Consider the following 24320-nt stretch of genomic DNA (forward strand, 5'->3'; position numbering starts at 1 on the left):
GCACACTTTATCTTCTCTTGGTGGCATGGGATTGAATCGACATTTGAGCGGAACGCAGTACTCGTCGACAGTTATTCTTTCGTGAAAGGCGCTGAGGAGAACATAGCTGCCAATGGAATAGATTTCGGGATTTGCGGAAGGTGTCTCAGCTGTTTGAATGTCCGGACAAAAGACTACAGAATTCATGCGTATTTCTTTACGTAGCTTCTGCTCATTCCTCTCATGCAAAAAAAAAAAAAAGAGAGAAGCTATTTAGGCTTGTTATGGATGCCGGCAATCATAAGCTAGACTCCGTTTAGCGGCTCACACTAAGCATACCATCCTATAACTATTGCTCTCAATTTAGCTACAATGCCTAGATTTGTTTTACGAGATAGGGCTATGCAGGAATCAATTTGGCATTAGCCACTGCGGCATTCGTTGCCTTGTTTAGAGCGTTCTTGTAAGTATACTAATTCGTCGAAGTTAAAAGAGCTTCTTAGGAGGTCACTCATGGTTCGACACATGGTGTAAGAAGTTTGTAATGAAAATTTTCAAGTGTTTCTAAATCATTGCGCCAGCATAAAATAAACTAGTTTAGCCAACTCGCATTGCTCAATTCCTTACGCTCGTTAATTACTCGCCAACTGAGTAACACTATCGCATCCGCAGTCTGTTCAAGGTTGCAACGCTAGGATATGCTTGTGCGATTGGCATGCAATCGTTGACGGCTTGGCTGTTCCGGTCGAACTCTGCAAGTTCAACTCCAGACGCACGAGAGATAAGGCTTCCTATGACAGTTTCAAAAGGCTCGTTTCTCACACCCGACACGCTAGCTGCGGAAGCCGTCCCCTTCCTTCCTGTAAAACGCAAAGCCTGAGGGTTTCTTCACATCTGCTTAAATTATTTTTGCTTCGCAGCCCTCGCGCCCGTGTCTGTGTATAACCCTCGTTCATTCCAGGATTATCCGATTTATGGAAATTCTCTGATAATATTATCACCATTGATTATTTTTCTGGTAATCTTATTTTGGTAGGAGCATTTCTTATTAATAATAATAGGAAGAGGCTTCCTTCTTGATTTTATTTGACTCAGAGGCAAGTTGCTGGAGCTTTTGTGCCCAGTTTTTGTGAGTTCTGGATAATTTTTATGCGTTTTCCTCGTTGCCATCCACAAATGTAACCGGTTACTAGCAGTATTAATTTTTCAAACATCGTTCATTTCAGCTGGCTCTCTTCTGGACCCCAGCCTTGATGAAAAAAAGTCAAGTCCACTTTGAAAAAATAGATTGGATGACCGTGCGATGAACAGCGATGCACAAAACACAGCAAAGAAACTAGCAGAACTATTATTGCCTGTACTATCACTAGATATTCCGTCGCCCTTCTAGCGTTTTGTGTATGCAGCGCCTCAGCAGCGGATGTTGCGCTTTCGTCATTGATAGCTACCTTTTTTACAGGTTAAGTCATATTTGAAAGATATAAAGTGACTTTTTTTTCTTTTCCTTCGAGCTGCCTGTGTCAGCGAGGAGTTAAGTAAGGGAGTTCTTGAAAAGCTGCGTGTTTTATTCTCTCCTATAATCATGTCTAGCATCCTTCAGCGGGATAAACAAAACGACTCTTAAATTAAACGAATGACATATGCTGCTCTGAGTACAGTGCTCAAGTGATGCAAATTAAAACACGTAGTGAGGCAATGACGTAGAAAATGTGAGCCCAAACTTTGATTCATTACAAAACGATCGCAGTCGACGTGGGAGAGAGAAAGCAGCAATACGTACCGAATCACGTAGAGTTTCCTCTTCCTCGCGCAATCATCGATGGCTTTCATTGGCTGTGAACGCACGCGGGCTACAGTCAAGGACCGGCCTGTACAACGCGACGCCTCTCCTCTTGTTCATCATGTAGCTTGGGCTCCCTCTTTCACTATATTCTCCTCGCACATGTGAATCAGCTATCCGGGTCGTACTTCCTTCTTATGATGAAAGCATGCATCGAGGAACGTCAAGCATTTGGTTCAAAATTAGCGACGGAAAACAGGGTGTCGACGCGTCGAGCCTTGTCGTGTGTTTGAGGCATTGCTTTTGGAAAGAGGTAAGGTTCGCTAGTTATCACAGTGTGTTAGTAACAAATGTCTTCGCTTGTTTGAGTACTCCGCTACTGCTTTCTTTATTGCTGCAAGTTGAAGCAGCGGGTCATTTTGTTTGTATTTACTAATGCTGTAACACTACTAGACTTAAAATCCACTGATATTTCTAGCTCATCAAAACAAGTACCTTTTTAATTAAAACGTGTCGACTACAACCCTGTTCCTATTATTTACAGGGAGTGGCCTCGGGGATTTGAATTTTCCGAGTCAAAACCGTGAAAGAGCATTCTGAAATAATGCCTCGGACTTACGCAGCCCTGAGGCTGGTCGTCACCTTCGTGGTTTCGTACGCAATAACGATGACGGCTGCTGCCACAGTACACAAATCCATCGCCCAGGCCGAAGGGCACATCAAAGACCTCATGAATGTCGTCTCGGACATCAAAGGTATGCCTTCTCTGGGCAAAGTAATGATGCTCGGATGCTTTGGTGGAGATCGGCAAGCTACTTCTTGCTGGCTGTGACGAACCTCTTAGGCTGTCAAATGACTATGACATATTACGAGGATTTGCGTTAAATGCCAATGTGATTTGACGGAGTAGTTTCGCCTTATAGTGTAGTGAAATATAAGGGCATGAACGACAGTGAGATGCAATTAGCACTAGGTTTTGTATAAGTGACAAGAATACAGGGAAAGCATACAAGTGGGACTTGCCATTGGTGGCCACTGCTGACACCAGAAGATCAAATGTTTACCTGCTTTTAGCATCTATATCATCAAGAGGAAGCGACAAGAATGATAACACATAATGTGCTCTCAGTTAGGAGCGGCGATGGCATGTTTGATAAGCATTTATAAGCGCCTAAGGATCCAGGTTCAGTGTTCGTCCGTGTCGCTTACTTCCCAGCGCGCACCATGTTTACCTCTATGGAAAAGGCGTCATGCAAGCATTGATAAGGAATAAAATTTGTCATTGACTGTCTTTTTCGTTGTCCTGAGCTGCACTTGGTCGCGCTATCCTATTCATGATCCAACGTTAGCTCGTCAGCAACTGCTTTTAGGCAGGTGAAGGCCGACAGTTTTCCTATATTGCGCCATCATGCACTCATTCTTTCGCCTGTACTTAATTTCGTCTTTCTCGTAGACTGGCGACTCCAAGCAATACCTTGTGAGTCGAACGATAGGGAGTGGAAATAAGGGGTACAGAACGTCAAACTGTGATTGATAGAATAGAACATTCCAATCGCTTTCTCTTTCCGAACACATCGCGGCAGGAACTACGCCGGCTGGGAGAAACTCTAATTACGCAAATTCAGCCTCATCATTCGCAGTGATTACCGGCAAGTTTTGACGAATAAAATGAGTTCCAGTTGTCGCCTTGCTGCCGGTGGCGTTAGCACCAGAAAGGAGATAGAACAAGGAGGCCATCGCAAAAAGAACAGGAATGTGAACCGAAATCAAGTTTCGTGGGTCACTTCCTAGTGTCAACATGTTGTGTCAAGGCCTGAGCAGCGCATGCATCAGCCCCATTCTTCCTACTACCATTGTCGGCGAAACCAGCGCACCGCGTGAAGGAGCCTGCGCTCTGTACTGAAGCCCTTGCGGCGCATGCGCTGTTTTTGTGATATTTGAGCGAAGCGGGCGCACCCGAGCGTCTTGTGGAAAATACGTGTGGTGGCACGTCCTCTGAGAACGTTAACTGCGCTTGGATTACCGTCGTACGACATGGCACGGAATCCCTTGGAAACAGAGTAGATGGCAGGTAGTGGTCCTGGACTTGGGGCCCCTCCAAGCGCCGTTGAGTAAGCATGGATGTGTTTCGAAGATTCAATCGAGGCCTGGCCTTGCAGCGAATTTCAGTCTGTAGAGAATGCTACGGTCATAGCAGAAAGTATTTTTTGTTTTTTATACTCTCTAGCAGGAAACACAGTGCATTTGGAGCCCGTTTTGAATTGTTATTAAAGACATGCTTCTTCCTAGCTGTCACGAGGGTGTACCAGTGATAAAACTTGAACCAAGTTTTAAGTTTGGCACAAACGTGCATGAGCGTGTCTATATGAGAATGACATTTACAGAGAGATTACTGCCGAAGCACTGCAATGACCACCTGCAGGCGGGTCAGACGACAAGCGGCGTCTACACCATCTTCCTCCGGCCGGATGACCGAACGGGACAGGCAGTGTACTGTGATATGGAAACGGATGGCGGAGGATGGACAGTAAGTGGAACCTCAGGCTGGCTAGCGCCTGATGTCTACCAGTACATCTCTCACAAGTACTAAGATTCTGCAATACATAATGACATTCGTCGTAAAGTAGGGCGTCATGCATATGAAAATATTCAGTAGCTCAGCTGCTACTGCTGGGATGAATGTGGACGTTCTGGAAATACCTTAGATTGTTGGTTTAGTTGAGGGTTCTTTTTTTTTTGCGCAGAGAGCACATAATTCTGCTAGACAGGTGAACTTAGTCTGCGCATGGAAAACATTCGCGATCTTACAGCGTACCGAAGCATGTACAGAGGCTTCTGCATTTGTTTGGAGACGCTTAGAAACAGGCTGTTTGGACAATGATGCCAAGCGCTTTTTCGCCCTTCACCAGTTTTGACGGGATACCGGAACCCCAACTCGCGGAAAGTGAAGCATAATATGCTGTGTAAAAATAACGTAATATTAAAAAAGGAAAGGCTGACTGCTGAATTCAATATTGAATGTAGTGATGTATTACTATAGAGTGTCACAAAGTTACATAACGCGATATCAATATATAGATTTGGAAAGTCGACAATGTGTTTACAAAACTGGAATTTTTACCCATAGGCATATCGCGTGATCAACTCCAACAGGCTGGTCAGTGATCACGTTATGATTACACAACCGTTGCACAAACTCGAGAGGAATTTTAGTATGGTTATTATTTATTGAGTCGTCATTATGTGGAAAAATTTATTGCGAGAAAAATGTGCGGATAAGTGCGTCATTTTGAGAGCCGTTATTTTGCTATCGGATACGAAGCCAATGCAGTTGTTGCGCGATGTGATAAGTTGCGTAAATTTTCAATTCTAAAAACGATTTTTCGTGGTCTTGCATATAGTGATTAGTTTTGGTTCGTTAACCTTTCTGTTAAAATCGCCAAAAAGTCCCTTTTAAAATAAACCGCTGTTTCTGTATGGTGACCAGTGCTGTAGCCTTCAATGATGGAAGCGCTACTTTCACTTTGTGTGCTGCACAGGTAATACAGAGGCGTGGTCAGTTCGGCAACTGCGCCTACTACTTCTACAGAAATTGGACGGAGTACGTCACGGGCTTCGGCGACCCAAACAAAGAGTATTGGATTGGTACGAAAATGCAGTTTTCATATATTTTGCATATCGTGGTGCTGGAAAACAATATTTCTTTTACAAGGAGTCGTTACAACAAAGTCTAATTGATGAAGTGTTTAGTTAAAAAGTAAATTTGTAGGTCAAACCATTCTTTTTAGTTTGATGAGAAGTGCACTGTAAGCCATGATAGGTTGTTACATATTTACGAGCGTACATTAAATGAGCAATATCTGAGTTGGACCACAGCTTGACTGTACGAGTACAGCTGTGCAAAAAAGAGGGTAAAGAAATGATGCCTCATCCGCCATTGTTTAGCTAGCAGGAAAAGGAGGAGGAAAGGCAGGGAGGTTAAAGGGCAACTCCGGAGGTTTTTTGACATTCGAATATTCTTGTAAAAATTTCATCATAAGTTCTCCTCTCTGTCCTGACGCAGTCTACAAAATTTGGGCGCCGTACGATAATCCGTTCACGCAACACGGCTTTAAAATATGCCGTTTCCATGGCTTAAGTTTAGAGTATTTCTGCGGGCAACACTGAGTTTCTGACGTCAAAAACAGCATACCGGCGTTACTGTCCACTTCTCGCCTGATTATGAAATTGGGAGGCTTATATTGAACTACCTCAGACATTTTGCGCAGTGCGTCATGATTTCCTTACTTTATTTTCACCATCCTACGCACGTACGAGTGTTTTTCTAATACTGAGTGTGACGTCACAATTTCGTCAACAGGGACATCGTGTCTGGCCATGAAAGTAGTTTCGGTTTCGATTTGCTATTTTATTTTTTAAAACTACCTCTAATTGGAATTTCGAAAAACGGTTTTTTGTGTTGGAGTCAGGACATACCGAGGAATGTAATTCAACTAAAAACACAAAACGATGATGAAATGAAACCGGTTTGCTACTCTGCACTAGGGAAAGGGGTGAGTGGATATAAAGTTGAGAGAAAGATGGGTGAAGTTAGTACAGTTACATCACATACATGTCACATCAGATCACGTAACATAACAGAAAAATCATACTCTTTCGATTAGGCCTGTGCTTTTCATAAAGCGGAGCAGTGCCTGGGAGTCCTTCACCGCAGACGATCGCCGTGGCCAGGGACCTAAAATCTTAATTTCAGTCAATGGGCGTCCACCTAGATGCTCCAGCGCACGGTATAGACACTGTCTTTCCTCACTGTATGTGGCGCACTCACAAAGAATGTGGCCTATAGACTCGGCGCACCCACACTTTGTACATGCAGGGCTGTTTGCCATATCTATCACAAAAGAATACGTGTGAATGCTACACCAACCCACAGGCGGCACAGCAAAGTTTCTTCGCGTCGGGGTACGCTAGGTGGAAGCCGGAGCTTCAGGTCAGGAACCAGGAACTTTAAGCGGCAGTTAGAAAACTGGCCAGAATTCCACAAGGAGAGCGTGTGTTCCCGCGCAAGTACGCGAAGCCTGCCCGCTGCGTCTGCCCTGGAAAAGGGAATCAACACACAATCGCCGTCTTGGTGGGCTGTTCGTGCGACCTCGTCCGCCCGGAGATATTGCCCGCTATGTCGCTGTGCCCTGGAAGCCATTAGTAGATGATTTCATGTCCTCTATTAATTGCCTAGTGATGAATTTGTCGTATTTCTGCAACGAGTTGTTGATGGGCTCTACGGCGAAGAGCCACTTTTAAGGCTTGCAGGGCTGCTTTTGAATCTGTGAAAATGGACCACAGCTAGCAGAAATAGTAATAAAACGTGTAATGGGTCGCGAAGAGAGCGCTTAGGTCGTTAACAGGAGCATACTATGTCGAAAGAGAGAAATAAGGAAAGGATTTCAAGAAGTGTACTTTGTACGGACACGGTTGTTCGTCTTCGCGGTGAGATGTAAAGCGACGTTATGCTTCAATCTTTGCCCTGATACTGTAACAAAATATATTCTTTTTCACGGAGTAGTCCAGCGTGGTGCTTGGCGACCTTCGTCGTTCTTTGTGACTGTGCTGCGTCTGGCATTGCGTTCAATGTCTCCTATTAAGTGACTTACGATTACTCCCTGGCGTTCATTCCTTGCAGGCAATGACGCGCTACACGCTTTGACCTCGGGTCCGACTACCATGGAGCTGAGGGTTGTCCTCAGCAACAACACGGGCGACAGCGTCTCTCTCGACTATAACAGCTTTTTGGTTGGCAACGAAAAAGAGTTGTTCAGGCTTCAGCTAGGAAAGTTTCTTGGTCCGCCAGGTACGTTCAACAAGTAATCTTTTGGAAACTTTGAATTTAACAAAGGGAGGCAGGTGGACTGGTACTAAAAAGTTGATTTCTTTCTTTTATAAGTTGAGTGTATCGTCATAATAATTATTATCTTCTTCATTTGTAGAGCGCCCACCGAAGAGCAGTAGGTTCTGCCATACTCATGAAACAGCCCGGGCCTGTGGTTACTGCAGCTGATTTACTTTCTAATTTCATCTGCCCGCTTAACATTCTGTCGTCCTCTGCTGCGCTTGCTTACGATCGGGATTCGTTAACCTTATAGCATCCATCGTTTACCTTGCTGTCGGATTAAATTCCCTGCCCGTTCCCTGACCCTCTGTTCTCGCTTCCTCTTTCTTAACGTTGTACCTACCATTCTCTTTTCTATAGATTGCTGCGTCGGCTTCAGTAAGTTGAACTCCTTTATTTAGCCTCCACGCCCCTGCCGCGTGATTTTACCGCCTTATGAATAATTAGGTCAGCATGCAGCAACATCGCGAGCTGTAATGTAACAAATCTATCGGGCAGACGTTAGGAGGTAGTACATAAAAATCAGTGTGCAAACTAGTGTCCCAAATCCAAAACCTTGTCCAAGAAGTAACTATTATGCAGTACTTTTACTTTTTAGCCAAACTGAAATTTTGCTCTTCTCAACGCGAAATCCTAAACTGCAGTACACAGACGCCAAATTTACATACTGATTCTGAGCTACGTATATGTCAAACTTGACTTCATCTACGAGGGTAAATAGACTTCTTTCATAACGAGGCACACAAAGGACGCATATGATTTACTTTTATTATCATTATGAAATGCTCAGTATGAATCCAACGTAGAAGGCTGTGTTCGAGTTGACAGGTGCGTTGAAATAATTAATATGGTCACTAAGCTCCAAACACATAATGTAACTGCAGATGTCTGTACCATTAAGACGTCGAATGGCCCTAATGGGTTTGTCCACGAAAGCTACTACCGTGGACCGTCAGCCATCACTTATCCTAGCCTGCAACGCAAGAAAATCGATCTTGCACTCCGGGAGTTTGTGCGGAAGATTAATTGGCAGGAATTACAACACCTTCACGCTGAGTGCCTCCAGGTGCTTCCCGCTACCATTTTCAAAATTATCCGGGCTGAGCTACAGCAAGCAATACAGTCACTAGTGCTACCGCCTCCCAATCCTCCGTTAGTCCTTATTACTGTCTTCCGTCTTTTTAGAATCGGGACGATTGTCCTCTTAAAGAGGGGGTAATACGACATGTATTTCGGGAGTGGTCTGAGTGGCATCGGTTCTTGTTAGCAGTGTGTCTCCCTCTTAGAGGGCCGAAGAGACCGCAGTGCCTGTGTAATCGCAGGCTGCCTAAACGGCCGTTGTTGCTTCTCTATTTTCGTTCGCTCAATACGTGGCATATATTGATACGATGGTCATTCGCCAAGCTGTAAAAACATCGTCAGGCGCTGTACCATGCTAGAATCTTTTGTGCTCAGTATTCTTTCTTCAGTATACTTTGTGCTTATACACTAGCCAAAACGGGAGCTTTAAATTAACATAGGCAGATCACGTGACTTTCAATGAGCGCGATTAGTAACTTGAAACAGTAACTTGAAAGTGAAGTGAGGAAATGCTTATTAGGAAGAAATGGGCAGAAAAGATAAACCAATGCGTAAGGAATGCTGTTTGTAATGACTCGAATTTCAGCAACGCACAAATCATGATATCGAACAATTCAGTTGACATCACCTCTTCTAGTACGAAGGTGTCACCAGTATCGGTAATAGCCATGAAATGTTATGTTTGTAGTATACTAAATATTGTATACAAGGTTTTCCGCACATTTCTGAGCATACATATCCGGCGTTAAATCCATCGTATCTACAGTCTGCACGGCTATGTGTGACACAGTGCAAGGGGTGTTTTCCTTCAAGGTAATGGTTATTGAGCTTCTCTTAAAAGCGCTAATACTCTTTGAAAAGCAAGCCACACCGCAGGTCTTGGCAGTTTTGTGTTGGAGGAATTTTTAAATTGATTAGGAGTATTGTGGAAACGGCAGAGTATTGACCCTGAAACGTTGTTCTGATCCAAACAGGAGGACTAGTGCGTTTTGGAGGTCACACTCATTTTCATTTCATTTCATTTATTAATACTGTCAGCCACCATAAGGGGCTGTAACAGGAGTGGAAAATACAAAACGAAAAAATGAGCAATATAGAACACGATGAAAATCAATAGTCAATCAAAAATTGTCTCTGAATGCACACACAAACAAAACAAAAATGAATTACACAGAAATCGGAACAACAGCCATCCCACACAACAGCAATAGAACCTCATCACCCTGTGGTAGTGCCATAGATGAAATTTTCTAAATGGCGTACAAATTCAGATAATGATGATGATCGAACAGCAGAATCTGGAAGAGAGTTCCAGTTCTTACAAGTTCGCGGAAAATAACTAAACTTGAAGCAATTATTTTTTATAGCCGGCAATGGAATGAACCTACTATGACGATGCCTTAATATCTCATTAGTTTTGATCTCAAAGTAGTCTGATTTATTAATGTTTAGATAATTATTGATAATGAGGTAAATAGTTTTTAGTCTTTCATACCTGGTTCTGCTTTTTAACATTGGTAGTTGGGCTTGTTGGCAAAGGTCTGTTGAAGAATGGTTACGTCGGTATTTATTATATATAAACCTTGCAGCGAGCCGCTGAATCCTATCTAGCTTGTGAATGTTAGTTGCTGTGTGAGGATCCCATACTACTTTGGCATATTCGATAATTGGTCTGACTAGGGTTTTGTAAGCCAGGCACTTTACATCCGGGGTAGCACTGTGCATTGTGTGCCACAGGTACCATAGTGTTTTAAAAGCTTTGGAGATGACATTTTCAATGTGGGTATTCCATCGTAGGTCTGATGTAAAAGTTAAGCCTAGATATTTATACTGATCAACTCTTTCGAGCAAGTAACCATTTATTTGATAATTGAAATTAAGAACATTATTTTTCCTAGTTGCTGACATGAACACAGACTTTTTAAAGTTTAACTCCATCTGCCAGTCGTTACACCAATTGACTATTCTTTGTAGGTTTAAATTTAATTTAATCTGATCATCAATCGTATTTACGCTCCTGTACATCACGCAGTCGTCAGCAAACAGTCTTATTGGAACATCAATGCTACTTTGCAAATCATTAATGAAGATGAGAAAGAGGAGTGGGCCTAAAACGGTACCCTGCGGCACACCAGAAGCAACAGGAAGAATGCTAGATTCACAATCTCTAACAAATACATACTGTTCACGAGAGGATATATGCACGGAAAACCACTGTGTGAGTGTTTGATTTTTAAAGACCGCATTAACCTTATATAACAATTTTTGGTGTGAAACGTCATCAAATGCTTTCGCAAAGTCAAGGTATATAATGTCTGTTTGACCACGTGAATTTATTGCTTCTGTGAGGTCATGAACTATTTCTATCAGTTGGGTAGTTGTGGACAGTCCCTTTCGGAAGCCATGCTGGCGATAATACAGGATATCATGCTGGTCGAGGTAGTTGAGCAGGTGTTTAGATATGATATGTTCAAGCAACTTAGAAACTGTACTAGTGAGCGAGATTGGGCGATAATCGCTAACAGAATTATTTCCGCTTTTATGGACTAGTATAACTTTTGCTCGCTTCCAGTGAGTTGGGAAGCATCCGCTAGTATAAGATATAAGAGTTTTCAGTTAAACGTTTGGAGGTCACACTCAAATCGATATAAGAGTTTTCAATTAAAATGTTTGCTGTTATTATGCCCACGCTCACGTAACATATGAGCGGCTACTGGCGTTTATCATATTAGTTTGTATAAATTGAGAGATAAAATGACCGCCGATGTTTCATCTCCATCATGTAACCGACAGCGTACGAAGTGCCACTAGAAAGAGGAGCTGGAAATCAGGACAGAAGCCTTAGTGTTGCACATTTAATTTCTGCGGTCGCGTTTGAGAAAAACTCTCTCTCCACGATATTGATTACAGGGCATATAACTTTGCAAGCACGCCGTTCCTCGCGTTGTACAGGGCCATCCACTTTGTGCTATAACACGGTCGCTGCTTTCAAATCACCTTGCGTCCGATGCAAGCCCATATCGAAGGAAAGCCGATACATGAACGGAGGGACCTGGAAGTGGCGCTTCGCATGGCATCCACTTGCCGAATCGGACGCATTGCTGCTTTGGGAACAGTGACAGTGTTATAGTTACAAGTGGATGACCCTGTTCAGAGCAGTAGTTAAGAGAGCGCGGTAATGTTATAGTGATACTCTACGTTCGGTTGCTTTTTAGGATTGGTAGAGCGGAGCCTTCACCTTAATGTCTATGGGATCTGGTCGTAAGGCCCTTTTTACCAGGGCAATCCATACATTTGAAATGACTTTGAGGTCTGCTTTCAGCGTACTTCAGCCCAGAAATTATGCTCAATACCTATAAGTGGCTTAATCTTTCCGTTTCTCTCGGCCTAAAGTGTTTATTGTCATATGCAGGCTGGGATGCACTGATAGACAGCAACAAATGCGCCTTCAGCACTTTCGACCGAGACAATGACAATGCACCGGAAAATTGCGCCGTCACGTTCCGCGGTGCCTGGTGGTACAACAGCTGCCACTCGTCCAACCTGAACGGCCTCAACCTAAACGGCCAGCACGACAGCTACGCCGACGGCATCGAATGGAGCCGTCGGGAAACCCCCGGTCACCTGTATCACTATTCTTACCCCAGCGTCCTCATGATGATCCGGCCAGCTGAATCGCAGTCATGAACAGACCAATTCGTTCGAAGGGATATATATGATGACGAATTTATTGCCAAAGTCTTCACTGCATACACAAAATACTTAAGGCAGCCGCCGCATTTTTCAGTGTAATGTGGAGCACATGCCAGTTGCTGCTTGAAACTTAGGAATGAGTCGACTTACGAATTGACATCTTTTTATTTGAAACCTATGTTAGTTGAATTTGACAGTTCCGTGTATGCCCAAAAATCAGGCATCTGTATTGGTTCAAAGGTCACTCCTGTTCTAAGTGACATTTTCTTAAGCGGAGTAGATGAATCGATTGCCAAACACTTGCAAGGGCTGGGGATAAGAATCTTTCGTTATGTTGACGATTTTCTCGTCCTTTACAAAGATTTCAATGCTAGCTCAACACCAATGAATGTTCTTAAAGTTTTTCAAGAGAAAAGGCTAGGTCTGAAATTTACGTTTGAGCAAATGTCACAAGATAATAAACTGAGTTTTCTAGACCTCACATTGAAGTTTTATGCTTATCATGTTTGTTGGCGGTAATAATTAATGTTCAGTTACGAGAGCACGAGAGATCATTAGAGATTCGTAGAGGCTCTAATCTGGTTGCGCATTGTAAGGGGTGTGATGGCTGCCATCCTTTTATGCCACAGGCAGATATTTTTGATGCCCACCCGGCACAGATTAACCGGGAAATCATTGAGGCCAGGCATATCAAGTGATTAGGTGAAAATTATGTCAGTGATCCGTCAATCGCTTTAACAGAGAATGAGGTTGGGTTTCTTGAACGTGGCATGTGGGCTGGGTCATCATGACTCGGTATTTGTTTAGTGTGTGATTTAGTGCGGCTTGGCTTGGGTTTGTATTCTGTTTTATTCAATAAACTTCAGCTGCGAGACACCGCCCGTCCTGTTTGATTCTTGCTCTTCGTCCTCGTCCTTAGCGTTGTTTATTCATCATGTCACCGTACCAACTTGCCCAGATGTCTTTTTTATTACGAGCCACCGACAATGTCGACGACCAGTGGCCCCCAAGCCTCCCATGAAGTACTATACCTGCTCCCTCAGGGACATAATAAGGCTTGTTGACTTTTTAAACTAGTTCCCTCTAAAAATATGTAAAACACTTAAACAATAGCGTAAAAGTGCGATGCAGGCGCTTCGACAGTGTGCCCCCCCCCCCCCCCCCTCATAGTGTTCTAAAAATAAATACGACAAATAGGTTGTTAAAAGACACTGTGGCTTCTGACATTTAACGTGAACAAACACCGACACTTGTTATTATTGTCATGTAAAGCTTCTCTGTTCATTGCACTCAGTATAATGTTCCCCTCATTGCATGCGTGACGCCCTTACAGATTTCACCTTCCGAAGTACAGAAAATTCTTATTATGCGCTGTTCATATAATTTTGCCGTTCTCCGGCAGTTAATCAGCCTCTGGCTGAAGGAAATTTAGTTGAAGAAAACGTGAAGCTTTGGTCGAATAGTGTATAATACCTTCCTCAATGACTGTACTAGTAAATCGAAAGCAATAATTTTCTTTTGAATGAACTGAGCAGTATCTGCGTAGTGTTGCCTGTGTTCGGAAACAGGCCGCATTTCAAGGGCCATCAAGCACCACAGCCTACAGAACATCTCAGGGGCTAAGATTCTTTTTTTTTTTTTAGCTTTCAACATTTAGAGCAAACGTTACCCTCTTTTGGATATAAAACACACATTACCAGAGAAAAGCCGTAGAAGGCGCCTTTTTTTTTTGCGTTCAAAGTATCGAAGGTCGGTATATGTTTTCTGCCAGCGGGGTTTCAACCTCATTTTCTTTTTTCCTTCGACAGGAAAGGCGTACGCATCTCCGGTCGTCCATGCAGCAGTGAGCAGCCTGCATCTTGTCTCGTCACATTTAATTTCTTGATTTCTCGGGTCATATGTGGAAGTCGAGAAGACAAAGCCGCGGCAATAAAGTGGATGGAAAAACTGAGCTGCACATCATTCTTATATGCCTTTCCAGTCGAAAAAAACAACAACTACGGAACGGTGTCAAAAATACGACAAAATATTCTGTAGTTTTCCTGTAGTACATTTCTGTTCTCTGTAGTTCTGTAGTACATTTCTGTTGTAACTACAGAAATTTCTAAATTTACTACAGAACACAACAGGTTTCCTGTCAAAAACAGCACAGAAATTCAATCGTAACAACAGAACATTTTCTGTAGTTTTTTCCGACTGGGTTGTGAATTTGAAGAAATCACCTCGCGGGTGCCTTAGCTCTGTTGGAGGCGTGCAGCGTAATATGTGTGATGACGATTTTCTCAGGGAAGAGAGAACGTTGAAGGTGAGACACTGCATGGGCTTCTGCCTCGGCCACAACGAAACACGATGTTCTCTGATTTAGAGAAGCTCGTTGTACACGTTGCGCGGGTGCCAGCCAGTACAGATAATACGTAGGTAATCTGCTGAACTTTATTACCCAAATACCTTTTTCGTGAATTCTTTTTCACATTTTTGCTTTATTGAGTGGTGCTTCGGCGTCCCAAAACAGCGCCACTTGCTGGCATATGGGAGCGATGGTTGATACTTTTGTCGGCGCTCATAGGCAAGGCAAAAAAGCTGCATATGAAGAAACGCTAAAAGCGGCGTCAATTGGCGTGGGGATAATAATAATGCATGCTCTACACGGCGGTATTTATGGATTCCGTCAGGGTTTGACTCTTATCAAGTTGTGAGACGCAGGCAATATGCTGAGGAAAGCAGACTTGACCAAAGAGAAGAAGAAAAGTGACACGCATATCGACCTGCGTGGTTTTTATAAACATTGCCTTTTTTTTTTTTTTAGCAAGCTTCATCAGTTTACTAGTCGATAGTTTCTGGGGCTTTGGCAAATAAAATGTACACATTAGGGGCAGCTTGGTTGCTGAAAAGTGACACTTGAATGAAGACTTCGAGCTTTGAAGGCTCGCATTCCGGCTTCCGTTAATTGTACTCTCCTAGCAGGTGACTCTGGGCGGTTAAACAAGGCGGGGTGATGAACAAACTTGTGGAAAATTTGTAAAACAATATAAACAACTTTCACGTTGCTCCGCACACGTTGCAATGCAGGAGAGTAGTCCAATCTAGTCACAGTTTGTTTGTTTCTTTTTGTTTTCATCACTCTTAGCACTTCGCAGCTATGTTTTTTAAGATCTTCGATTAAAGAAATGCTGCAATGATACTAAGATCAAAAAGGGCTAGAAGCTTTTGTCCTTGAGGAAGCATATATGCGGCAGATCTATGTGGTGGCGTGGTGGTAGCAGACGATAAAAATCAAGTAATAACATTTTCACACCATGCAGCCATATTCGCATGTAGAAACGAACCCTTTAAAATTTGTCGTGCAGCCATTCCTTACCGACTGAAAAATTCTGGAGTATATAAAACCCTCCACGTTACCGAAAGTAAAAAGGCGAAAATGAGAAGTGTAAAGTGAAGTCAAGGCTGATTGTTTCCTTTGGTACCACGGACGTGGTCGTAGCATGCATTGTTAAAACTGGGCCAGACAATCTACCAGGAATATTGCCTGCAGATTCAGTCCAAGTTGAGAGAGTGAGATGGAAGATATTTAAGGAACAGCGCTAGGGACGGGACACAGAGGCACAAGAAAGCACAAACACAAGGCGCTGATGGAAGATGGTATAATTGCTGCAAAACCCTGCTTAAATATGCCGTCAAGACAGTGCCGCACTTCACATTTATCTGTCCATAAAGACGCTTCCGGCTAACTGGGGGGTCACAGCGCTGGACGCTTGCTGCTAGACGTAGATCCATGGCTCTGACCTTTCCACCAGACTACGTGCGCAACGTATGCAACATCATCATGTCCAAAAGTCTCTGCACTTGGCTTTTACCGGTTTCACAAGGTGAAATACGTTGTGAATACAGGAACTTGTTCCTTTTTATTGCACCGGAATCAACGACAAGGTAAAGTACACAGTGCTGAGCCGAAAGGACTGACACTTCAGGAGGTGAATCATTATTTTCAGGATGGAAAATTTGAATTAAAGGGTGTGTAAATAGACAGAGGTAAGCATGCTGAAGACGGCAACAGTTAATTCGCAAGGTTGGAGTGATGAATGACAGCTTTGATACCAGGCTCGGTACATTTAGTCACACGCCGTTCATGCTTAAAAGCAGAAATTATGTCTTTTGAGGACCATGCTTTAAGCAGCACACATTTATGGCGGCTCCGTCACCATCGCGCTGGGATTTTGATTTAAAATAAAATGTTCCGCGGAGTCGACGTTCTAAATTTAAAAATGCCTGTGGCGAAACACAGGCGCTTGACATCCACCTTACACACACTTGTGAGTTTTCCCCTGCAGCATGACAATCGCAGTGCCCACCCAAACGAAGCAAATTCCCAGTCCTGTGCATTTAAGGGCAATGACGTGCTCAGCATATTGGGGCAGGTTTCACCTGCGAACTATATACCAAACACAGGTGATGTGACTGAAGAAATGTATATTTTTTTTGCTCGATAAATAAATACACAACTCTGTGTACTCGAATTTTATTACAGAAGACAACATTTATTTGACAGAATTTTCGCATCACGTACATCGTACTACCACGTGGATGTGTTGTTCAGTTCAGTTCAGTTTTATTCCTTAAAGGCCGCCTTTTCAGGGGGTGTTACATAAGGGGTGTGAATAGACTTGAAAATGCAACAAATAGTAATGATTATTTAACATTGAAGGTGATACGCACTTGAAACAGATGGCGAAGCGATGACGACGATGGCATACACTTGATAATGTAAAAAACAGCAATGATTATTAACATTGAAGATGATCTGTTACACGCGCTTGAAAAACAGATGGCAAAGCGATAACGACGATGTCATAGGGAAGGCCTTTCCAATCTGAAGCTGTTCTGTTGTTTTTATACCATGCATTGCTCAGGTTTTAGAGCTCTATAAATGCTCAGAGACTTATGAATTTCGCATGTGCCACAGCCGAGAAGAGCCTGAAATGGTCGGCCTAGAGTTCCTGATTGGTATCGAGTCGCTCGCAGCAGCTGTGTAGATGGCCTGTTACAACTTCTAGAGGAAGCGATATAACGCTTCCGGCAGAAGTCACGAGACATATAACGCATGCGCAAGAGAAGTGCTTCCGCCTGCGATGGGTTCATTATAAATCCGTAAAAAAGCGAATATGGCGGGTTTCGTAATTCCCGCGTGCATGGTTTCGTTTTCGCTGTTTTTGATTCAGTTCGCATATATTTTTTATTTCTAAATGATTGCTTCAAACGCTCATCATCATTTGATAGTAGTGTTTGTTTTTTTTATTTGAGCAACCACATTCATTGGCTTAATATTGTGGTATTTTCCTTCAACAGGAGACTCACCTCAAAGTATTGGATCGGCGGTCTACTTGTGCCCGAAAATAAAATGTCTGACATTGTGTGTTTTTTCCCCCTAGGAAATGTCTCTGCTTTCAGCCTAGGTACACCCCTCCCGTATTTACGCTTCCTGGTGCTATTTTATGTGGTTTCTCCTTTTTAAGAAGTTATTACGCACTTTAAACACAGAGGGGGTGCTTAATTTGAATGGTGATATTTTGTGTCTATGAAATAAGTTCAGAGGTACCAATAATAGAATTCCTGTGTTCAAAGAAAATAGGATGTCACACCGTTCAGTAAGCTCCTAAAAAGCTCATGTTCGCCTCTCACGTTTCTGTCCGGGGCTTCTTCCGGTTTACTAAAGAGTCACTTACCTGACCGGGGTATAGTTAAGCAATCTGTGTACTCGCTTTAGTAAAAGTTTGCTCTCTATCTAGTACCATGCTAATACAGAGCCGCATATCCGACTGGCGGGCATCTGTCAATGAGTGCCTCCTTCAGGTTACAGCCATATTTCAGAAACGCTAAGCAGTAATCCTAAATTCACATTCATTTATTCATTCATTTGCTATTCATATTAGGAAATTCTTTTCAGTACTGATTGCTACATTATGTGAATAAGAAAGTAATAAAGCAAATGCTTTATTTTTACGGCACCCCTTGAAACTTCCTGAAGCTTCATAATATAAAACGCCTGCAATCGCTTCCCATCAACGCAAAGAAAAGCCTGTAGCCATTTTGCTGGTGTGTATTTTATACTCGGAGCATGGTTAAACGAGAACCACCAGCCTGTATATATAAACAGATGTTTTGAATGGATGACACCTCGAGCTGCTGATGCATACATACAGAAATGTACAGAAAGAAACAGAAAGCGTCCGTAAATGCACTCTCATGCTAATTATTTACATTTGGCAACTAGGTTTTCATATTCTGTTCACGTACAGTTTAAACCTTGGCTAGTAGTGTAGTTCAAAGACCTTTGTTGCGTTAATATTGAGGCCAGGATATGTGTTGTTTGTTCCAAGTAAAAAAAAATGATTTCGAATAAAGATTCACGCTATTGCCCATTTTTATGAATAAATCTCGATCCACAATTATCTCGAGACTATTGTTATCGGTGCTCAAAAACATCGCCCGGAGAGTGTGGCCGCTTCACGGAAACTGTGCCTGTAATGAGGACAATACCCTGAGCCTATTCGCGCGTTAACATCTCAACAATCAGCGCGCTGCTCAAAGCAATGACGGTGAAAGAAGACACAATAAGCGCTGCCTAAAAAAACTGCGTTCGTAGTCACCACAGCCGTCTTTTTGATACATGCAGCGTGTCTTGAGCCGTTTTGAACACCAAGACTTCATAGAATTTCGTTTTCCCACTGAGGCACAGACAAGATGCGACTTGATATTTTTGTTTAACTACGGCGTCCTTGATCAACAGTGTTCTTACCTTTATGTTGCGTCGGCAGCGCCTCCATGAGGCGCTATGTTTCGATCATGTGGGCTCCTATACATGAGCTCCGCTGCCACTCTATCCCCACCACGATGGCTTTGTTAGAGCGCTCGAAAGCTTATCTCCAGGGCGTGGGCTCAATCCAGGGCCCGGCGGCCGCATTTCGATAGAGGACATGCGAGAGGTCTGAATACTGCGCGGCGTCACTGCACGTTGAAGGACTCCAGGTGGTTGAAATCACCGGAGTCCTCCACTGAGAGTCCCTCACAGCCGATGTTACTTCAGGAGGTCAAGCCCCATAAACCGAACCAAGGTACCGTTGTGTATCTGCTTTGTGTCTCCTGAATGAGGAACCCCCCCACTGTACCACATGCTTTCAGTCGCCCGTCGTTGATGCGGCGCTTCTTACGATAAACCGGGTGGTTTCTGACGTCGTCCTGCGCCAGGGGTGTCAGTCCACTTTGTATAAGCAGCAGTTAGGCGAAAACGACATATTTAGAACTTTTGTTATCTACGGGTATTCGCAATTTCTTGCTGTAGCGTGCAAGCGCGCGCTAGATGTTCGATTTTTCAGTGCTACTTTGGGTTATTTTGTCAGCATTACTTTTTTCTTTTCACGCAAGCGCTGCAGGAGTGTGACTTGGAAAGATAGCGCGGTTCTTGCTTGCGGAATTCGCTGATTCTCTACATGTGCCTGGCAGAGAAGTGCATAGACCATCTCTGGTATGATCACTTACAAGAGCGAATATAAAATTATTACGCTGTGCGCAGGAGGGACACAGTAAATTACAAAGTATTCAGAAAACAAAAATAAATGCTTTAAAAACGGTTTATTTTTACCGAAAATGCCATGGCACTAAAAGAACTGCTCTAGTTCGAAATGCAATCGTCAAGATGAGGAAAATGCGTGCAAATCGCGCCACTTCACCATGTCCGAAAGCCACACCAGCTTACGCGCTGTGGTTACTTATTATCTTTACTGATGTTGTGTGCGAACCAGTTGATGCTGGTGGTCCAGCTGTTGTTCAGAGCCTCCTCGAACTTGGTACGAAAGTGGGCCAGGGCGTCCGCCTCTGAGTAGTCGAGAACCAGGGCATCCCGAAGGTAGTCCAGGTCTTTTTCTGAGGTGAGCTCTGGCATGCCCGTGGTGAGCATCATGGCAAAGAGGGAGATGATGAGTGAGCCGTGTCGACGGAGAATAATGAAGGCCTCCTCACACAGATGTTGGAACCTGCAACCATGCCCTTTGGTTAGCGAGACCTGAAGGGACCTGAGAAAACCAGAGGTGGTACAGCGTACGTGTCTCTAATGTTGCTAGTGCAGCAGTAACCCACTGCAAGTGGCACGAGAAAAAAAATGGCGAAAAAACACAGTCCTTGGTGATCAATTAGTGTTTGCTGGCTTTTTATCTTCTGATGTATGAATTTACAAAAGAAAGTCATTTTTCTCGTGTACAACAAAACCAGCAAATCCATTTCGTGCATTGCATGTACGGAAGAGGAGAAGATGGAGGAAAGGACACTCTAACAGGAAAAATATGCTGGCTATTTTACTCTTTCTAGCAGTTTAATCCTTTGCCAAAGAGTACAGTCGTCAGCATGGCTGTCTAGAGCGCTAGAACACTGATCTGGCGCACAAAAAAAAAAGTGAAATTCTAGGCTAGGGGCCTGGTACTGGGGAAAATGATGGCGCTAGAACGTGGCACGTAGGCATACTATTTACAATTTCATCTTCACTGTACCAATTACAGAGCAGCCCAGCCAATATCTCACTTTGTTCGCTGCTCAGCACACCGCCCCAGCGATCTAGACATCCGTGTACACTGCCTCTCTCGACAAAGGGTACAACTGCCAGTGCCCCCCCCCCCCCCCCCTTTCTGTGGTCAAGAAGCAATTGAGAATGTTTACTTTCTTGACTTACAAAATGCAGCGCAGGTATGCAGCCAGCTTTTACCTGCGTCTCTTGCAAAATACGTACTTCGCCCATCGGTAGAACGAAAATAGACATGTGCATTTGAGTATCATAAAAGAAGACATTCCTGGGAAAAGCTTTTTTATAAATAACATTCAGAGATGTCATTCATTTAGGTTCGTGAGTAAAAGAAGAGGCTAACTTGTGAAAGTGTCGCAAATTGTATGGAAAAGTAGTAGCTTTACCGGCGAGTAAATATAATTATTGGATTCGGTGGTGCCATTCATCTGAATATCTGTTACAAATAAACAGCGACTTTCAGAAGGAAAACACTTGGCAGAAGGTATCAAATATTCTGCTCAGAAAAAAACTTCAGCTAGATCTCCGTAATGTTTCGCGATTCGCCACGAACGTCAAGATCAATATTTTACAATCCTGAGTACCACGGGTGACTGCCGGTCACCTGCGGTCGTGCGCTACACATGAGTTTTAATTGCAAATGCAATGAAACAAAATATGCAACACGCTTATGTATTTCTTCAGGAAAGGATTACCGTAGACATAATGTGCGCGTAAAATTGCTCCCGAGCAAATATTTTATGTGCCATTATTCTCTGGCCTGCTTACTCCGTTACAGTGCTGTGCCATAGCCTCCTATATTTTCCGTGCCCGGTCCACTGCTGAGGCGTGGGCATTCAATATTGTTGTCTAAAAGCACGCGTTGTTGACGCCGCTTTGTGTGGAGCACTAAACCCAAGGTGCTTGTCGGGGTGCTGCGCCTTTCTGCAATGAGACCTTCGCACCCACGAGGCTCCTACTTCACGCACACCGCATTATTCTGCGTGGTGATCCCAGCCGCAAGCACCGTAACCTGTTATGTCCCAGTGTTTGCCCGTTTTAAGGGGGTTGATAATTGCGCAGACGCGATAAGATGCGTGCAGATAATTCGGATGTATGTAAAAGAAAGAGTTTTGACCACGGCAACACACAAAACTATAGTTAAAATAGCGGAAATAGGGAAAAAACGCGGACCAGGAAAACTGCCTCGTTTGCCGATCGTTTGACAAAACTAGAGGCGGTTACTGCTGCCACTACAGACGTCAATCTGTGTGTTGAAGAATTAAAAACAAGCGGTGAAACACGGCGACACAACAGAAACAGAACGACGTGATGACATGACGATGAAATATGCTTTAACGGCCAGCGGGCCTAGCGCATTGATAGAAAGAATGATAATCTTGAGAATCGGTCCCGTAGGAACAACCTAATCATACATGGCTTGGCTGAACAGCCAGAGGAGTCACCCGATATGCTACTCCTATCAATAAAGCATTTGCTGACCACAAAACTAGGTGTGACGTGTGATTGTATCGAACGCTGGCACCAGGTAGACGTTCAAAGAGTTGGGAAAGTAAGGCCTGTGGTCTTTAAACTGTTAGATTTTCGAACGATGTCAGCTATAATTCTCAACCTTAGTAAAATAAAGGGATCCACGGAATACACAACTGAGGACTTTTCGGCGCACTTGTGTTCTGCGCGTAAAATCCTATGAGAAAATTCAACTGAACTTAGGAAAAACGACAGCAAATCTCGTCTGCAATTTGACTATCTTTTTGTCGACAATATTCGGTACTCATGGGATGCTGTTAACAAGTCCTTTGTTAAAGCGCAGGCCAGTACAATTGCGCAAAACGATGCTTGACGTCCATTGCAACAAAATTTAACACTTTTGAACGCGAATGCCCGCAGGTTGGCTAATAAGTATGTTAATTTCAATTGCCTTGTCGAATGCATGAGCCGTCAGCTGTATGTGTGACAGAAACTTGGCTGAATGAATCAATTTCCGATAAAGAATTCATGCCCCCTGGTTACTCGGTTATTAGAAAAGATATAAAGGCTCTTGCCGCGGTGGCGGTATAGTGCTTTTTATCAAAAATGGTATCGAGTATGCGACGCTGGCTGAACTCTAATAAACAGAGTCTGTCTGGTGCAAGGTTAGGGTATGTAATTTGTTTGTAGAAATTGGCGCTATATATCGACCACCAGATGACGATGGAAATTACATTTTGGCTATCACTGACTACACCGAGAAGCAGACTTCATGACAGTAAATTGATTGTCTGTTGGGGTTTCAACGCACCCCACGTCAACTGGATGGAATTCCTCGATCGCAATTGGCCGTGACAAGATTCTTTGTATTACGCTGATTGACTTGGCTGTCTCATTTGGCTTTCAAGTTGTTGATACTCCCACTAGAGATTACTCCATCCTGGATATTGTGATACATGAAGATTTTCATTGTGAAGTTGTAGGAGGTCTTTCCGATCAGGATGCCGTCTTCGTTAAGTTTTCTCTTTGTTGTTCTCCCAAAATGCCAGCGTACAAAGTTGTCACAGATTCAGAGAATAAAAACCAGCCAAGGGACGAGGACGAAGAAAGACGATGTACACACGGAAGCTGGAACTAACAACTGTGCTTTATTGAAATAATAACATTTCCCAAGAAACCTTGCAAGGCATGCGCAGCTCGACGTCCAACACACAGCATAAAAGTGACAAACAAAAAGCAACGCTTCGGAGATAGCTAAGATACTAGGGTCTTTGAGATAAATAACTTATTTCTTTCTGCATCAACGATATGGATGCTGTGCTAATACAATTATCTCCTTGCATACTTATGTGATACGCTTCAAGAACTTCGCGCTCTACCTTACCCTTGCCGCTACCAAGAAATGTGACGTTTGAAAACAGCGGATAACAACCACAATCCCTACAATGGCGAGACAAAGTTTTAGCTCCACTGATGTGTGACAAATGCCGTACGTGCATGGACTTTCCCATAATATCAAAAAAGTTGCTGCGAGGCAAGGCGTTAAAGTTGTCTTCTCTGCTCCTTGCAAGCTATCAAGTCTTTGTTCGCGTGTTGCTCATGGCAGATCTAAGGCCCCTGTATGCTCGACGCGACATGATGATTGTTATATACCTTGTGCCACACGTGTTATTTATAAGATCCCTCTAACATGCGAAAAAGTTTACATTGGCCAAACTGGCCGGTGTATTAATGATAGGCTGCGAGAGCATCACAACTCTTTGTCACACATCAGTGGAGCTAAAACTTTGTCTCGCCATTGTAGGGATTGCGGTTGTTATCCGCTGTTTTCAAACGTCACATTTCTTGGTAGCGGCAAGGGTAAG

The 24320-nt window shown here is 43.5% G+C and overlaps 2 protein-coding genes across 3 annotated transcripts in view; one reads left to right on the forward strand and one right to left on the reverse strand.

Annotated features, from left to right (window-relative positions):
• Positions 1–1926: 1926 nt before the first annotated feature.
• Positions 1927–14375, forward strand: LOC146195355 (techylectin-5A-like). 2 transcript variants are annotated; one of them, XM_084597791.1, is made up of 6 exons: positions 1927–2072; positions 2304–2514; positions 4144–4286; positions 5299–5404; positions 7440–7607; positions 14228–14375. In XM_084597791.1, the coding sequence occupies exons 2-6, from the start codon at positions 2364–2366 to the stop codon at positions 14302–14304; spliced, it is 645 nt and encodes a 214-aa protein (XP_084453917.1). In that variant the 5' UTR covers positions 1927–2072; positions 2304–2363; the 3' UTR covers positions 14305–14375. The 2 variants fall into 2 exon arrangements, with proteins under 2 accessions (XP_084453917.1, XP_084453916.1); XM_084597790.1 differs by lacking the exon at positions 14228–14375 and adding an exon at positions 12139–13293 and having other exon boundaries at positions 1934–2072.
• Positions 14376–20030: 5655 nt separating this feature from the next.
• The window catches only part of Pi3K92E (phosphatidylinositol 3-kinase 92E), a 90965-nt gene continuing 86675 nt past the window's right edge, over positions 20031–24320 (reverse strand). Inside the window, exon 21 of the mRNA XM_084597789.1 lies at positions 20031–20446. Coding sequence (XP_084453915.1) covers positions 20179–20446 — 268 coding nt within the window. The 3' untranslated portion in view covers positions 20031–20178. The remainder of the gene's footprint in view (positions 20447–24320) is intronic.

Source organism: Amblyomma maculatum, chromosome 3 (genome assembly GCF_055883805.1).
Source record: "Amblyomma maculatum isolate TAMU_Amacu chromosome 3, ASM5588380v1, whole genome shotgun sequence".
NCBI classification, from domain to species: Eukaryota; Metazoa; Arthropoda; class Arachnida; order Ixodida; family Ixodidae; genus Amblyomma; species Amblyomma maculatum.

What these genes read in the sequence shown, in the direction of transcription:
- LOC146195355 (XM_084597790.1), top strand. Translation starts at nt 2,364, where the DNA reads ATGCCTCGGACTTACGCAGCCCTGAGGCTGGTCGTCACCTTCGTGGTT. An exon ending in CGGATGGCGGAGGATGGACA is followed by an intron (nt 4,287 to 5,298) that starts GTAAGTGGAACC and finishes TGTGCTGCACAG; the next exon opens with GTAATACAGAGGCGTGGTCA. An exon ending in AAAGTTTCTTGGTCCGCCAG is followed by an intron (nt 7,608 to 12,138) that starts GTACGTTCAACA and finishes TGTCATATGCAG; the next exon opens with GCTGGGATGCACTGATAGAC.